Genomic DNA, 16,338 nt, shown 5'->3' with positions numbered 1-16,338 from the left:
AAATATGCCCATAGAGAAAAAAATAAATTAGTAAATATGATCGAGAAGTATAAAAGCCAGCCTTAGTGATCCAACGGGGCCAAGTAGAATGGCCGCCACTCAACGGATCAAAGTCACTACAAGAATTAAAGGTTGATCTTCCCCAAAATAACATATAGCATCTTAGTCATGTGTTCTTTAGCAGCATTTTACATATCTCAGTTTACTCAATTGAGAAAACTGGTACAAAAAAGCTTCGTCCTTATTGATTTTAACTTAAGTTAGTATTATTCACGATATAATTATAATAAATTTAAATATAATCAATTACAAATTTAGTCTCTAAACTTTTAACAATCGTGTCACGGTATAATATCGATTTCATTTTCAAATACTAACCATATAATGAACTTAAAAGAGATCGTTCTTGTTTCTCGTTTCCAATTTCTTTCTCTAACGTTTTTAAAAATAGAAAAATAAAATTTTCACTAAATTCATTTGAATTCTAAATCAAAATTCAAAAACAAAACGTTTACATTTAAACGTTCAAATCATTTTCAAACAAAGTCGAAACAGTTGATAAAATCATCGATCTTCGATGTGATCGAAGAATAAAGCTGCTGCCAATAAAGCTAAACTACTAATTAGACAGATTTGGGGCATCTAGTTATGTTAAAAAGACAATTCTTTGAATGACATTGTAATCATCGGAAACATCAAAAGACAAAGTAAGCATAAAAACAAGCTAATTATGAGCTCATCACTCCAGTAACCTATATAAACTCCCAAACCCCATCCACCTTTTTCTTCATGGAACAGAACTCAAATTGAATTTAATATGGACTTTACAGTTCTAAATTCAGAGTTCTGTTCTTTCAAAACTGATTCCGTGGCCGTCAACTGCATAAGGAGACGGCGGAGAAGCTGCAAGGGAAGCCGTCAACCACCCAAGTCACCGGCAGATCAATCCACTGCCACAAAAAGAAGCTCCAGGTTTCGTGGAGTTAGCAGGTATTGAGAATATTTTGACAACTACTTAAAATTAAAACTAAACTACCATACAAATCACGGGTTGGGTTTCATAAGTCGAGTTTATGTCCGAGCTTGAGTAGAATGTTGAATTTAGGAGTGTACACGAGTTGGGTTGGATGGGATTGGAAAAATCTTTTGGACCAATTCGAAAATTTTAGTTGGTTGAGTTGGTAACACGAGCAATTCAAATAGAGTTCACAATCCAACTCAACCTTCTGTTTTCGGGTTAGATTGAGTTGACTTGTCATGTTGTTCTGTTTTTTAGTTAGATTGAGTTAGGTTGGGTTGTTGGTTGTCATGTTATTCCTTTTCTTAAAAAAAAAACTATATTTATGGACAACACATCGGATTATTACATTAATAACAGCTCATAAAGTTCAAATATCAAACATTTACAAATGAAACACATCATTAGCATCAATTATAAACGTTAAATACTCTTTATTTTTTAGAAGTAAAGTAAGATAGGGTTGGGTAGGGTTGAGTTGTAACTCTATTTTCGGGTTGATCGGGTTGACCTGACCATCAACCCGACCAAAAACATGTCAACCCTCCAACCAAACTAAATTTTTCGATTTCCCAAAAAATCAACCCAACCCCAAAAAAAAAAAAGAAAAAAAAATGTAACCCAACTCAATCTTTATAGATTGGATTAGATAGTCGAGATTGTCGAGTTATCAGGTCATATGAATAACTCTAATTGAAAATGAGCAGACATCGATGGACGGGACGTTTTGAAGCTCACTTATGGGACAAAGGGTCATGGAATCCAACACAAAGGAAGAAAGGAAAGCAAGGTAAATTAAGGTTAACTTCATAAATATGGTGTTTATGGATGGCTAAGCTCATAACTTCTCTTGTTTGTGTTGTGATGGGGTGATGATCACCCATTTGAAACAAATGGAGCAGTTTATTTAGGTAAGTTTGTTAAAACGCAATTAAATTATATTTAAATATCATTATAAATATGTAAATAAAAACATGTTATAAACGTGTTTAAATGAAAAATAGGAGCTTATGATGAAGAAGAATCAGCTGCTAGAGCATATGACTTAGCTGCACTCAAATATTGGGGAACCTCCACTTTCACTAATTTTTCGGTACCATTAAATTCTATTTAGTTTTCTATTCTTAATTTTTATATTCAAAATTATTTCATTTTCGGATTAGGTTAATGACGAGAAATAGAATTGGAATCGAAGGTGTGTATTCTCATTCATATTCATAACTAGATACAAACTAGTAATTAATATCTACCCATCACGAAAATATAAATTAATTAAATATTTAAAATAAAATAAAATAAAATATACTACCGAATATTAAAATATAATATCTAAGATATATTCCATAATTAATATATTCTCTATTATATTAGATTGGGATGATTATTTTGTGTAGGTATCTGATTATGAGAATGAGATTAAGATAATGAAGAGGGTGACAAAGGAGGAATACTTGGCCTCTTTAAGAAGGTGATTAAATCCAATAATTTACACTCTATTTAACAATTATCTAATTTTTTTAATTTTTAATTATAAAAAAAACATTTTTATTTTTGTTCGGATGAAAATTAAAAAAATTAACAAAAAAACCAATATGTTATCGAGTTAGACTTCAATTTTACCAGTCTCGTAAGAAAAACTAACGTATAATACATTTTGGTTCCACTCGTTCTTGGCAGGAGAAGTAGTGGTTTCTCTAGAGGTGTATCCAAATATCGAGGAGTTGCGAGGTAATATCACTCAAACGTTTTTTTTTTTTTAATTTCAACGATCCACATTTATTCGAGAGGGAAACGAAACATTCTTTATAAGGGTATAAGGGTGTGGAAACCTATCACTAGTAGACGCATTTTAAAATCTTGAGGGGAAGGTCGAAAAAGAAATTCCAAAGAGGACAGTATTTGCTAGCGGTGGGGTTGAGCTGTTACAAATGGTATTAAAATCAGACACCAAGCGATGTGTCAGTAAGGAGGCTAAGCCCTGAAAGGGGTAGATTGTGAGATCCCACATCGATTTCTTTATAAGAGTGTGGAAACTTCTCCCTATTAGACGCGTTTAAAATTTTGAGGGGAAGTCGTCCAAAGAGGACAATATCTGCTAGCGGTGGACTTGAATTGTTATAGAAGAATTCGAACATCACAAGTTTGAAATAAAGAGAGTCGATTTTGCAGACACCATCACAATGGGAGGTGGGAAGCAAGAATTGGAAGAGTATTTGGCAACAAGTATTTATACCTTGGAACTTACGGTGAGTATTTCAACTCCAAAATTTATTAATTTCCAATGGTTCATAATGGTTAAGCGTTGATCACTTGTAGGTACACAAGAGGAGGCAGCGAGGGCATACGACATAGCGGCAATCGAATATAGAGGCCTCAACGCAGTGACCAACTTCGAGTTGAGCAGCTACATAAGGTGGCTTAAGCCAAACCCAATGCAGCCTTCTCCACCATTGTCCTTTTCAATTGATACCAATACTACGAGTAATAACGCATTTACTCCGACTGCCCCACGAACGTCCCCTCGCACGGCCCTTGGCCTTCTCCTCAAGTCGTCCCTCTTCAAACACCTTATGGAGAAGAACGTTGTGAACGTCAATGGAGATGTCGAAATGGAAGAGGAGTACCCCATGGATGAAGGTAGAGCGCTACTCTCCTTTGTTGAACCTAATCCGTACTTGCACTTGCAATATTCATGTCAAGGAACCACCAACTTGTCACTCTCTACCCCTTTTCATTACTCCGCTTTGGCTTGATCTCATATATACAAACGTCATACATTTTAGACATGTTTGTAATGGCTTTTTGAGTGTCTAAAAAAGTGTTTTTAAGTGCAAATAAAATACTTTTTGAGTACTTGAAAAGTCGTTCATAGTACTTTAATTATTCTTGATGTTTGTATGTCATATGTAACCATAGTTATACGAAGAATCAACATAGTTTTGGTCTTTGACAAGTGTTTATTTAGTCGGCCCACTCAGTTCATGTTTTTTCTCTATCTTGTTTATACCAACTCTTAGTTAATTGTAATTGTAAGGATATTTAATACTAAATTAGAGTTTAACACATATATCATATTTGATATTTTATTATAGAAAAATATCTGGATATTCTTCCATTCCGTTTACTATATATATCTTTAATTTATTGTTTTTTTTTTTTTTATTTATTACTCTTTCCATATCTTTGTAATTTATTTGATTATAAATAGAGAATTTTCTCACCATTTAAGGTATGGAGTGATTTTAGCAAATATTCTCAAACACAAATGTGAACTCAAATTGAGATAGGTTCATTACTAAGATTAGTTCACAACCACTAATGTGATTCTATCTTCAGATAATACCATGCAGATCCTCGCGCACGAGGATGAGTTCACAAGTACTTTAAGTGTTCCCACATTAGTCACGTCTTTCTATATGATATTGATCACTAGTTTTAAAGTAGAACATAGTAAATATATAACCTAAACATAACCTGCCTGTGGTTCATCTCTTCGAAGTTGTATTCAACTTATATATATTCTTACAGGGTATACTTAAGTTGTAATTAAAATCATTTCATAATTTAAACACTCGGGTCGATTAAAAAAATGTGTTCAAGTCAATTCATAAACATTTTTAATAAGCGAAAATAAAATAAATGAAAGGTTTGACGTCTTCAAAGTCGGATTGAGATATAAAAAAAATAAAACAAATAAGCTTCCCACAAAATTAAAAAGGAACTCGATTCACAAAAAGTATAATAAATATATATACAGTGAACAAATGGGTCGTTGTAGTATAGTGGTAAGTATTCCCGCCTGTCACGCGGGTGACCCGGGTTCGATCCCCGGCAACGGCGTTTTCCTTTTTATCTACATTTAGTAGCTTTAGATAGTTTATTTAAAATTCTTTGTGCTTAATTAACAAATGTGTCGTGAGTATAGTGGTAAGTCATTTTTCTTTCGCCCGAGTGACCCGGGTTCGATTCCTGGCAACGGCAATTCTTATTTTTTTAAACATTTAGTAGCTCTAAACGGTTCGTTTAATATCTCATGCGCAACTCCTTTGAGACAACAAAGTAATTTTATGTATTTATTTACTGGTTTTTGTGATGTGATTTTTTCTTTTAAAAGATAAATTAATAAATTAGCTTTAAATTATTTATTATCATTAATTATATAATCATACAATTTAAATGAACAACAAAGGTATGAATTATGTAACTTTTTCTGTCCAATACTTGAATTTTGTATTTATTCTTTCTTCATATTTTTTATGTAACATTGATTTCAGATTTTTATGTCTTCTTGTTTGTAAATTGCAAATATGCATACTTATTATACCATTTTTTTAATTTTTTTTTTATTTGAATATGTTTTACCGATCTTCCTTTTCCNTTTTTTTTTTTTTTTGCACAATAATTATATCAATAAACATAACTTATCCTGCCGTGCATAGAGTACAACTCTAGGTCTCCAGTGGTGAGATACATAGTTAATGAATGAAAATTGATTAATTAAAGAATTCAATTAATAACTTACTGAATTAGTTCAATAAGATCTAGTCATTGGAGCTTATAATCTGAATACCTAGCCACTTAAACTAAGGTGTGGAGTTTTTTTTTTTTATGTTGGTTTTATTGCCTTTATTGCCTATGTCTTATCTATTGAAATGTTATGACTTTGACTATTTAACTCATGACTTGGAATTGACTATTGTGGTCTTCCCTTTGATAAAATGGAGAAATTATTTGTATGATTTGAGAATTCAAATTTACACCGATAATAAATGCGTGAAATATTTGTTTATTAAGAAGTGAGCCAACAACGATAGCTAAAGTTGGTCAGAGTTATAATGTGAAGGTACTGTATAATCTTGGTAAGCTCAATATAACCGTTGATGTTTTGAGTTGAAAGACAACTCATATCTAATATATTATTATTGAGTAAGTTAATATAGAGGCTGACTTTAAGAGAGTCAAGGTTATTATTATGGTTAGTAGGTAGCGATTACAATACATTCGGGAGAATATACTACACGTTTGCTTTACTTCGAATGAAAATTTTGGTGAGGTGAATGGATATTTACAGGCGAGTATCGATGTGTTTGTTGTTGTACATGAAACACTGAATTGTCATCAAGAAATTGTAGATTTATTCTCAACGTACAGAGCTACAAACTTTAACTCACTTTCAATCACTTTTCTCAACAAGTTTCTTAACCACAATGCTTGGGATGATGTCATAGTTAGTGCCATGAACTCGGCTTCACGAGAAGATAATGTCATAGTTCACTGCTTTTGAGATTGAAAAGTGATCACATTTTCATTGAGATAAAACACCATTGATGCAATGCCTTTTCTATTGTCGATGTCTCCCAACTAAATCAGTAACAATATAATCGACTAGTTCATTAGATCCTATCCCTCTTTGATACTTCAATCCATAGCTTGTGGTTCCTTTACATAGCGAAGAATGTACCTGACCGCTTGATGATGCATCACAATGGGGTTTTCCATGTACCTACCTACTCACCATTTTGACAACATATGCTATGAAAGATCGGGACGAATACGAGTCAAGTACCTCAGACTTTGGATGACGGGCCTATATTTGGTGGAATTCACCAGGTTTTCTTCAGCGTTTTTTTCAAGTTGTAACTTTGCTTCTATAGGATACTTGGTCGGGTTGTAGTCTTCCATCTTAAATTGTTGCAACATCTTTTTAGCCTAGGCCAATTGATTTAGCACGATGCAATATTTCTTCTGACCACCTCAATATTGTTGTAATACATGAGTAACCAAAGGTCAATCATCTCAAATTATTTCATCATTTACTGCTTGAACTCTTTGATTTCTTCAACTTTTGTTCTAGTGACAATCAAGTCATTAACGTACACACCAAATATGAGTGCATCAACTCCATGACTTATGTATACACTGCTTGCTCTTGTAAGCACTTCGTGAAATTGAGACTCTTCACGCCTTTGGTGCTTGTTGTAAATCGTAAAGGGTCTTTGATAACTTGTACATTTGTGTTCTTCGATTTTGATGATGAAACTTTCAAGTTGGGCAACGTATATTTTTTCTTGGAGGTCGCCATTTAAGAATGTTGTTTTGACGCCTAAGTAATGAACCTCCCACCCGTGTTGAGCTGTAAGGGCAAGAATCAATCTCCTTGGTGTAAAGACTTCATCAAAATCAACTTCCTCCCACTCATGTTCTTTGTGCTCGATGGCATTTCCTTTACTATTGTTCTTCATCTTAAACACTCACTTTAAACTGATGGCTTTGTGATCGAGTAGTAAGTCGATGAGTGCCCACGTCTTGTTTTCTCAATGGCTTCAAATTCCTTTTGCATAACCTCCTGCCACACTATCTTAATTGTTGCCTCACAATAAGTTGTCGGCTCATCGGGATCAAACTCTTCTTTTAGTGTATCTGCATAAATTTGAGTGTGAGAACAAAATTATTTTTTTTTTCTAGGATGCAAGAAAAAAAATTAATGTGGAGGATTATTCAATTAATATAGAGTTGAATATCCTCAAAATTTTCTCAAAGTTTCCTAGGGTAATGTCTTGAAACAAGGTTGGTTGTTTATTTAAATTGTATAATTATATAATTCATTGATAATAAATAATTTTATGGAATTTAATTAATTATTTTTTAAAAGAAAAAAATCACATCAGAAAAACCAAACCACAGTTCCTTCAAAAGTAAATAAATAAATACATAAAATTACTTGTTGGCCACCTGACTTACCCACGTGTCTCAAAGGAGTTGCACTTAATTTATTAAACGAACCGTTTTGAGCTAAATGGTAAATTAAAAATAAAAACGCCGTTGCCGGGGATCGAACCCGGGTCACCCGCGTGACAGGCGGGAATACTTACCACTATACTACAACGACTGATTAGTTAATTATGTTCATATTTTCATTTATTTTTATTTTTTACGGTTAGATCTTTCTTTACTTAGTTAAGTTTAACTGCAACAAACAAACAAAATAAGAACTCAAGATACTATACTACATATCTTTTTTTCAAATTTTTCTTTACCTCATATTTGCTTTTATTCTTTCCTCATCTAATTTTTTTCCGTTTCAATCCTCGTGAAGATCGACTTATTCGTCATGATTATATCAATCGATACAACTTGTCTTACAGTGCATAAGAGTGCAACGCTAGATCTATAAATCTATAAATCTGTAGGTTCATAAAACCTTCTTGCAAACTCATACTAACCTCAAATGGTTAAATTTAGTTGAAAATAGAAAAAAATATATATATTTAATTGAAGAAATATATTTAATTTGAAGGGTTTAAATTAAAATTTAATATATTAGATATATTAAACCTAAACGGAAAAAATTATTTATTGTATTTGATAGGTTAAATATTAAAATAATTAATATATATTAGATACATTAATTATAAATATATATTTAAAATTTGAATGAGATTCAAATCAGTTAAATATATGTTAGGTTAAGAAATCTTATGATATTTAAATATGATATTATATCTAAATATTTAGATATTCAAATATATTGATTTGTGATAACAATATTTTTGTGCATTTTAAGATTAATATAGAGCATGAAACTCATTTTCGAGATATTTTAAATGTGTTCAGTGTCGATTCAAGAGAAAGTATCACACTAGACCCACTAAAGTGAAGATTGTAATGGAACAGTCGCGTCCAACCAACGTAACTGAAGTGTGAAATTTTCTTAGGTTGACTAACTATTAATATTTTTTTTTTTGTACGACTTTACAATGAATTGTGACACCTCTTACTCTAATAATTTGTAAGGGGAAACGTTCTCATTGAGCAAAGCTTGTGAGAGGAGCTGTGAAAAGCCCGAGTGCTAGGAGTACAAGACGAACAATTTTTTTTTTTTTTTTTTTTTTTTTTTTGTAGTGTATAGTGATGTCTTCGGTAAGGGCTTAAGTTGAGTGCTATGAAAACTTCTCTAAGAGTTATGAATTGAATTATTTAAGTGAAAGACAACACATGCATCAATTATTATACTTTTGAGATTTATGCCTTAAAATCGTGTAATTAATTATTTAATTTTTAGGAATTTTATTTTTAATGTAATATTATCTAATGAACAAATAAAAATAAAATAAAATAAATTTTTCTTTAAACCGCAGTTGACAAACAAGATGACCATATTTAAATAAGAACCTAAAGGATTTATAACATATGAACAAGGTAGGATGACTGCTGATACAACTCACTTTGTAATTGTTACAAATGATTTGATTTAAATCATTCAAATCAAAACATGTGAGTGTGAAAAATTCAAAGGAGGTATGCGACTCAATTTTAATTTTAAATTAGTTATAAACACTTATCTAAGCTTGCAGAGGGCTTTATAACCCTAAAGATCGATAGATCTAGCGTTGCACCCTTGTGCACGGTAGAACAAGTTGTATCGAATGATATAATCATTTTTAACAAGTCGATCCTTCCTAAAGATTGAAACGAAAAATTAGATAAAGAAGGAATAATAGGGAACAATGTAGTATGTTGAGCTCTTATTTTGTTTATTTGTTGAAGTTAGAACTTAACTCATCTAATTTAAACACTCGGGTGGATAAGAAAAAATATGTTCGAGCCAATTAATAAAATTGGTTTAATAAGAGAAAATAAAATAAATGAAAGAATAAAACAAATAACTAAATAAATAAGGTTTCTTCCCACAAACTTGAAAAAGAACTCGACAAGGTTAATAGGTAACTAAATTAATGTAAAGAAAATTAACAAGCCAGTCGTTGTAGTATAGTGGTAAGTATTCCCGCCTGTCACGCGGGTGACCCGGGTTCGATCCCCGGCAACGGCGTTTCGCTTTTTATTTACAATTTATTAGCTCTAAACGGTTTGTTTAATACGTTATGTGCGTGCAGCTCCTCGTTTGAGACAAGTAATTTCATGTATTTATTTACTTTGGTTTTTCTGATGTAATTTTTTTCTAGTAAAAAATAAATTAATGAATTTTCTTTTAAATTATTCAATTTAATAACTTTTTAATGTTTATTAAGTAAACTTAATATATAAAAATCTGAAATCAATGTTACATTAAAAATTTGAAGAAAAAAATAAATAGTAAAGTCAAAGTATTGGACAGAAAAAGTTACATAATTCATACCTTTGTTGTTTATTTAAATTGTATAATTAAATAATTATTGATAATTAATAATTTTGTTCAATTTAATTAATTATTTTTTTTTATAAAAAAAAATCACATCAGAAAAACCAAGCCACAGTTCATTCAAAAGTAAATAAATACATAAAATGACTTGTTGGCCACCTGACTTACCCACGTGTCTCAAAGGAGTTGCACTTAATGTATTAAACGAACCGTTTTAGCAAAATGGTAAATAAAAAATGAAAAACGCCGTTGCCGGGGATCGAACCCGGGTCACCCGCGTGACAGGCGGGAATACTTACCACTATACTACAACGACTGATTTGTAAATTCTTTACATCAAATCAATAATTTGAAAATTATATAGCCTCAAAGTGAAACCCTTAACCTTGCATGAGTCTTTCAAAAGTTCGTAACCGACCATAATTAGCCATTATATAAATGTAACCTAAAAAAGCCTTCTTAAAATACATTAACCAAACCCCATGAATCTAATTTTCAATTATCTATAAAAAAAAATTTGTAACTATCTAAGAAAAAATGAAACACACTTAAAATATATTGAAATCTTCGTTCAATAAATGAAGCTTGATTCTTTTTAATGTGACATTAACGTTGTATAATTGAGATTTATTGATTCATATCATTTTCCTTTTATTCAAGAAGATTTGTCCTCGATTTTTTGTGTTAAATATTGCTGTAAAAGAGTGATGAAAATACAAAAGATCTCACAACACTCTCTCACATGTTTACAGTTAATTTCGAAAAAACACTATGATTCTCAATACCATCTCTCTATGTGGATTTAAACAATTTCGATAAAAGTGTTAAAATAATACACAAATATCATATCAAAAATGTTAAGTAAGATTTGGATTATGATATAAACCAAAACATCAATCATGCAATATAAACGTCGTGCAGAAAAAATATTGTTCAAATTATCACAACATGTTGCAATTCAAACATATTAAACAAGAATCAAATTTTATTTGTTCTTGGATGTTTATAAATTTTGGGTGAATGATAATCTCTGAGTTATGATATTTCTTCAATGTATTTTATAATTTTTATTTACTTTAAGGTTACATTTACATATACATAGTACTAAGTATGAATGTTACCACCCTTCAATATTTACCTTTTGAGATATTTTATGAAATTTGAATATTTCTAAATATTTTTTAAATAATTATTCAGATATAATATTATTTCAATTTAAATATGAATAAATATTTAACTAATTTGAATTTTATTCCAATTTTAAATATACATTTTCAATTAAATGTATCCAATATATATTAATTATATTAATATTTAACCTATCCAATACAATAAATAAAATCTTACTCTTTTAGGTTTAGTAAATCTGATATATAAATTTAAATTAAACGCTTAAAATTAAATATATTTTTTTATTAATATTCATAATTTAATATATTTTTCTTTATTGTATTTAATATAACTAATCTATTAATATATTAAAATAATTTAAACATTATAAATTTTATCTTTTAACTAAATTATAAGTTTGTAGGAGGGTTTTATGAACATACAGATTTAGAGTTGTAATCTTATGCATTATAGGATAAACGGTATAGATTGATATAATCATTACGAATAAGTCGATTATTCACAAGAATTAAAACGAAATAAATTAAATAAAGACGAAATAAAAGCAAATATGAGGTAAAGATATGAAGTGAAAAATGTAGTATGTTGAGCTCTTTATTTTGATTAATCAAACAGAGCTGTTATTCTAGTCTAAAAAATTTATGAATCGGGTCGGGTTGATGAAGAAATATGTTGAAGCCAATTCATAAACTTTTTAATAAGAGAAAATAAAATAAATGAAAGCTTGGAACTCTTCAAAGTGGGATTAAGATTAAATAAACGAACAAATAAGGTTTTTCCCCACAAACTATCTCATCAAGAACAATAGAAAATTAACAATTCGGTCGTTGTAGTATAGTGGTAAGTATTCCCGCCTGTCACGCGGGTGACCCGGGTTCGATCCCCGGCAACGGCGCTTTTATTTTATTTTTATTTTTCATTTTCACTTATGCTCCAAACGGTTCGTTTAATAGATTAAGTGCAATTCCTTTAAGAGAACAAGTAATTTTATGTATTTATTTACTAGTTTTTTCTTTTAAAAAATAAATTAATAAATTTTCTTTAAATTATTCATTATCAATAATTATATAATTATAGAATTTAGGTATGAATTATGTAACTTTTTCTATCCAATATTTATTCTTTCTTGAGATTAAGTGTAATTTTCTCATTCATGTTTCAACTTGAAAAGAATTTTCAATTTGCATTCAATTGAGTTATTTGGTAAAATTCTAGAATATTTATGCTAAATCATGATGGTGTAGCAAATCTGTAAACAATCCTATTGGCGATAACATATTTGTACACATTGCTAACCTTGATGCTGAATCAATTGAGAAACATATTTGTAAACAATCCTATTTTAAGCTAGGTGGGTCATTGACTATCAGGAACTTAGTGGACAACTAGACTGTTTTTTCAATCCTAAATGGGAAGCAATGAACAATATAAAAGGGAAAGGTTGCCTAAAAAGAAAGGAGAGCCACAAAATTGAAAAATGGAAAAGACACAATAGAGTCTTTTGTTGCTGTAAAATTAGAGGGCACGAGTAAGAAGAACCTAATTTAGCCCTGGTTGACAGAAGAAAGAAAAGAAGACAAAAAATGATAGATTAGGACAAAGAGGTGGATGAGAGAGCTTAAAGAAGAAGAACTTCCATTGAAGGACAACAACAAGAGATAACTCTCTAATCCTTTGTTCTCTTCTCTTATTCTATCAATTTTACACGATTAAAAGGTTGATTTCTTTGCTTAAATGAGAGCTATGTTGACGGCGTGATTTTGGAAATGTGTTAAGAGGAGCTCAAATCTACCACAAAATTCAACAACTTATCTATTTAATCTTTAATAGTCGAACTTTTTTTCATTATTGTTGATTTTTCTGTTGCTCCCTATTTTTCGACAACAGTTAACACTCTCGCCTCCTCAATCAACGGTAACTTCTACTTCTTCCCGTGGAGGCAGATCGAGATCCATGTCCCACCCAGGGAAAGAGTTTGAGCTCGATGCGCCTGAACCCCGAACCATCTTGACCTCGGCTAAGTACGGGAAGCCGCTTACCGTCCGTACACTCATCCCAAGAATCAAAATCAAGTCCTTTTAAAGAGAATGCGAAAAGCTAAGATCCTTCTTTATTAGAAAAATGAATAGGTATAAATTTTGTTTAGATAGTTTAAACTCATCAACACCATTTGAATGACATTAAAAACTCACCTAATTTTCAGCAACAAAAAGTAACAAAAAAAAAAAAAAACAAAAAAACAATAGGGTCGATAATTGTAATAGTGTATACTTGCACTCATTCTTATAAATTTTACACTATCTTACTATATACCTTCACATTTACAACACTATGGTCTTAGCCTACCTTTCCATCTACCTTTGTCTCTGTCTTGACCTCAATCTCATTTTCTTTAGATTCGAGTCATGATTATCTTTAAAAACATAAAAGACTGAGTAAAAAGGACGGTAAAATTTTTCACATTTAAAACAAAATATAAATATTTTTATTTACAAATCTAAAATAAGTTTGAATACATTGGGCCAAGTAAGCAAAAAAAAAAAAAAATTAGGAATATTAAAACAGGTGTAACGTGAGATGACTCTATATGACATTTGCTCTAGATCCACTTCCATCCTTAAAAAACATGAGAGAAAGGGAATTAGCACAAAGAATGAGTAAGTAGTCTACTTAGTAGGCTCTTAGTTGTGACCTCAAAGTGTGCAAGGGTACCATGCTCTTTCTTGACTTGTTCATATTCTAATCTTGAGAACTTAAGCTCTTAGTTGTTTAAGCCCTTAGTTGTTGCTCTTGAGTTCTTGTCATAGTCTTACCCAAGGATCGTGGCCGAGGGTTCATAGTTTTTTTTTTTAATTTTATTTTTATTATGATCTAAGGACTTAGTTCAAAGATTTTGTTTTCTTAGTCTTGATAACTTGAATCTTGATCCATGTTCTAGTTCTTATCATTTGTTCTTATTCTTGGTCCTTGCTCATATCCTTATTTAAGGACCTTAGTTCTCATGTAAACATACTTTTCTGATTCATGTCCTTAAGGTAGCATATTGATTTCGTGAAAATCAAAGGCTACCTGATACTTACTTGCTTGATCCTTGGGCTTAGGGTAGCACATTGATTACTTGAAAATCAAACGCTATCTAATACTTACTTAGTTACTTGCTTGGTTCAGGGTAGCACATTGATTACTTAAAAATCAAAGAAGCATATCTTGAGATAATATCTTGGTTACTTAAAAATTAAAAGTTTACTAGGAGATCATCTTAACTTAGGGTAGCCACTTAGTTGATTAAAAATCAAGGGTTATCCTAATCTTAATATGAGGTACATCCAAGAGCAAATTTTGAGCTCAACTTGAGTTAGGATAGCTTCCTGGTTGCTTAAAAATCAAGGGCTATCCTAAAGTTTATCACGAGGTAATATCTTGATAGCTTCAAAACTAAAGGATGAACCTAAAACTCATCTTAATTTTAGAGTAAACTCGTGATTGCTTAAAAATCAAGAGCTAACCTATAACTTATCATGAGGTGGGATCCTCATAGCTTATAAATCAAGGATTAGTATAGAGCACATCTTAATCTTAGGGTAACCTCCTTGTCGCTTAAAAATCAAGGGCTAATCTAAAACATATCATGAGATTACATCCTGATTTCTTAAAAATTAAGGATAAACCTAGATCTCCTCTTAATCTTAAGGTAGCCTCCTGATTGTTTAAAAACCAAAGGCTAACCTTGCAGATTGTAATATACCCTGATCATGATACTTAATAAAATTCAACGCCCTAAAGTGAGCATAAGTTGTGAGCATAGTTATTCACACCTTGGACTTACGTACATGCTCAGAAACATGACACACTCTAGAAGAAGAGTACCCTTAAGATGCTCAATATTGAGGAATAACTTGTGATGTATTCCCAGTTCAAAGACGCCTACTTAATGAAATACTACCCACTGGTAGGCAAGCTCAAGAATTACGTAGCCTTTCTCGAACCATATTTCGGTAACAAGACAACCAAAGAGTACAACATAGTGCCCAATAGACTAGCAAGGTTTGCGCCAGAGTTGGTCAATACAGAAAAGATGAATTTGGACGGCTTCATCTTGGGACTCTAGTATGAGATCCAGAACTTGAGATAGCCCGGCGCAGGATAACTACATAATGGAATAATGATTCAGTTGCTCACTTGGATTAGAACCTATAGAGCAAATGAGATTGTAATCACGCCCTTATGGATGGTAAAGAGAGTGGGATAGCTTTAGGAGTACCCAAAGAGTTTGAAACACGTTGTTGGATAGAGAATTCAAGGAAGTGTTCCCAAAAGAACTTTAAGGTTTAGTACGACTTAATCATCCATAAGAGGATGTGTGCAGTGAGTAGATGTCCATAGTCACGATCAAGAAAAATCCTATTATGGTTAAGGCCCAACCCTTAATTGTGAATTTACCTCGACTTATAAGGGTCTATCTAGTTACAGGAATGTGACATTACCCACATAGGGCTCATGACACATTTAAAGGGTACTACTAAGGAAGGTCAAGTGGTGTTTAGTGGAGAGCCTTCCTTTCATTATTAAGTTGACGTAGACATAGGGAGGTTGTTACATACTACCGAGGGAGCTTTTGGCTAGCACTAAGTAATAGACACATATGGAGTTTATCGCAGAGGTTGAGAAGTTGTTTATAGAGAGTTATGATTCATCCCTACATTTTAGATTCACACTAGAGTCTGTGCTACGTGATGACACCTCGACATATATGCAGTTAGTGCAATGACTTTGATGGACCATGAAGAATATGTTAAATGCAACTAGAACCCCGAGGTAACCCTGATAGGTGACTTAGACCCCTAAAATGAGAGTGAGTTGGGTACATGAATTTAAGAACCTAATAAGGCTAAGGTTACTCCAGCCATATAATTAGCTAACTCTAGGTCCGTAATACAACACATGACCTTAAAAAAGCATTGAATAAGAGAAGATTCAATGAGAGCGTATAAATAGGATACTTACGAAACATTTTTATACCTTTTTAGATTCATCGTAGGTTGTTGGTAGG

The 16,338-nt window shown here is 31.6% G+C and overlaps 1 protein-coding gene and 5 non-coding genes across 6 annotated transcripts; 4 read left to right on the top strand and 2 right to left on the bottom strand.

Moving 5' to 3' along the window:
- Positions 1-817: 817 nt before the first annotated feature.
- LOC111805538 (ethylene-responsive transcription factor WRI1-like) lies at positions 818-3,771 on the top strand. Its single transcript, XM_023690647.1, has 8 exons — positions 818-990; positions 1,726-1,808; positions 1,921-1,929; positions 2,023-2,111; positions 2,413-2,486; positions 2,696-2,746; positions 3,188-3,264; positions 3,335-3,771. The coding sequence occupies exons 1-8, from the start codon at positions 818-820 to the stop codon at positions 3,769-3,771; spliced, it is 993 nt and encodes a 330-aa protein (XP_023546415.1).
- Positions 3,772-4,786: 1,015 nt separating this feature from the next.
- TRNAD-GUC lies at positions 4,787-4,858 on the top strand. The gene has a single exon. It is a non-coding gene; the product is annotated as a tRNA-Asp (tRNA).
- Positions 4,859-7,835: 2,977 nt separating this feature from the next.
- On the bottom strand, positions 7,836-7,907 carry TRNAD-GUC. Its single transcript has one exon. It is a non-coding gene; the product is annotated as a tRNA-Asp (tRNA).
- Positions 7,908-9,776: 1,869 nt separating this feature from the next.
- TRNAD-GUC lies at positions 9,777-9,848 on the top strand. Its single transcript has one exon. It is a non-coding gene; the product is annotated as a tRNA-Asp (tRNA).
- Positions 9,849-10,401: 553 nt separating this feature from the next.
- On the bottom strand, positions 10,402-10,473 carry TRNAD-GUC. Its single transcript has one exon. It is a non-coding gene; the product is annotated as a tRNA-Asp (tRNA).
- A 1,638-nt stretch (positions 10,474-12,111) lies between these two features.
- Positions 12,112-12,183, top strand: TRNAD-GUC. The gene has a single exon. It is a non-coding gene; the product is annotated as a tRNA-Asp (tRNA).
- The last annotated feature ends 4,155 nt before the right edge of the window (positions 12,184-16,338 follow it).

Source organism: Cucurbita pepo, chromosome LG11, assembly GCF_002806865.2.
Source record: "Cucurbita pepo subsp. pepo cultivar mu-cu-16 chromosome LG11, ASM280686v2, whole genome shotgun sequence".
NCBI classification, from domain to species: Eukaryota; Viridiplantae; Streptophyta; class Magnoliopsida; order Cucurbitales; family Cucurbitaceae; genus Cucurbita; species Cucurbita pepo.
This window is presented reverse-complemented; position numbering and strand designations above follow the sequence as displayed.

Bases quoted from the DNA above. Each gene is read 5' to 3' on its own strand.
- LOC111805538 (XM_023690647.1), top strand. From the start codon at position 818: ATGGACTTTACAGTTCTAAATTCAGAGTTCTGTTCTTTCAAAACTGAT. The intron at 2,487-2,695 runs GTGATTAAATCC...CGTTCTTGGCAG, and splicing joins TACTTGGCCTCTTTAAGAAG to GAGAAGTAGTGGTTTCTCTA. The intron at 3,265-3,334 runs GTGAGTATTTCA...GATCACTTGTAG, and splicing joins TTTATACCTTGGAACTTACG to GTACACAAGAGGAGGCAGCG.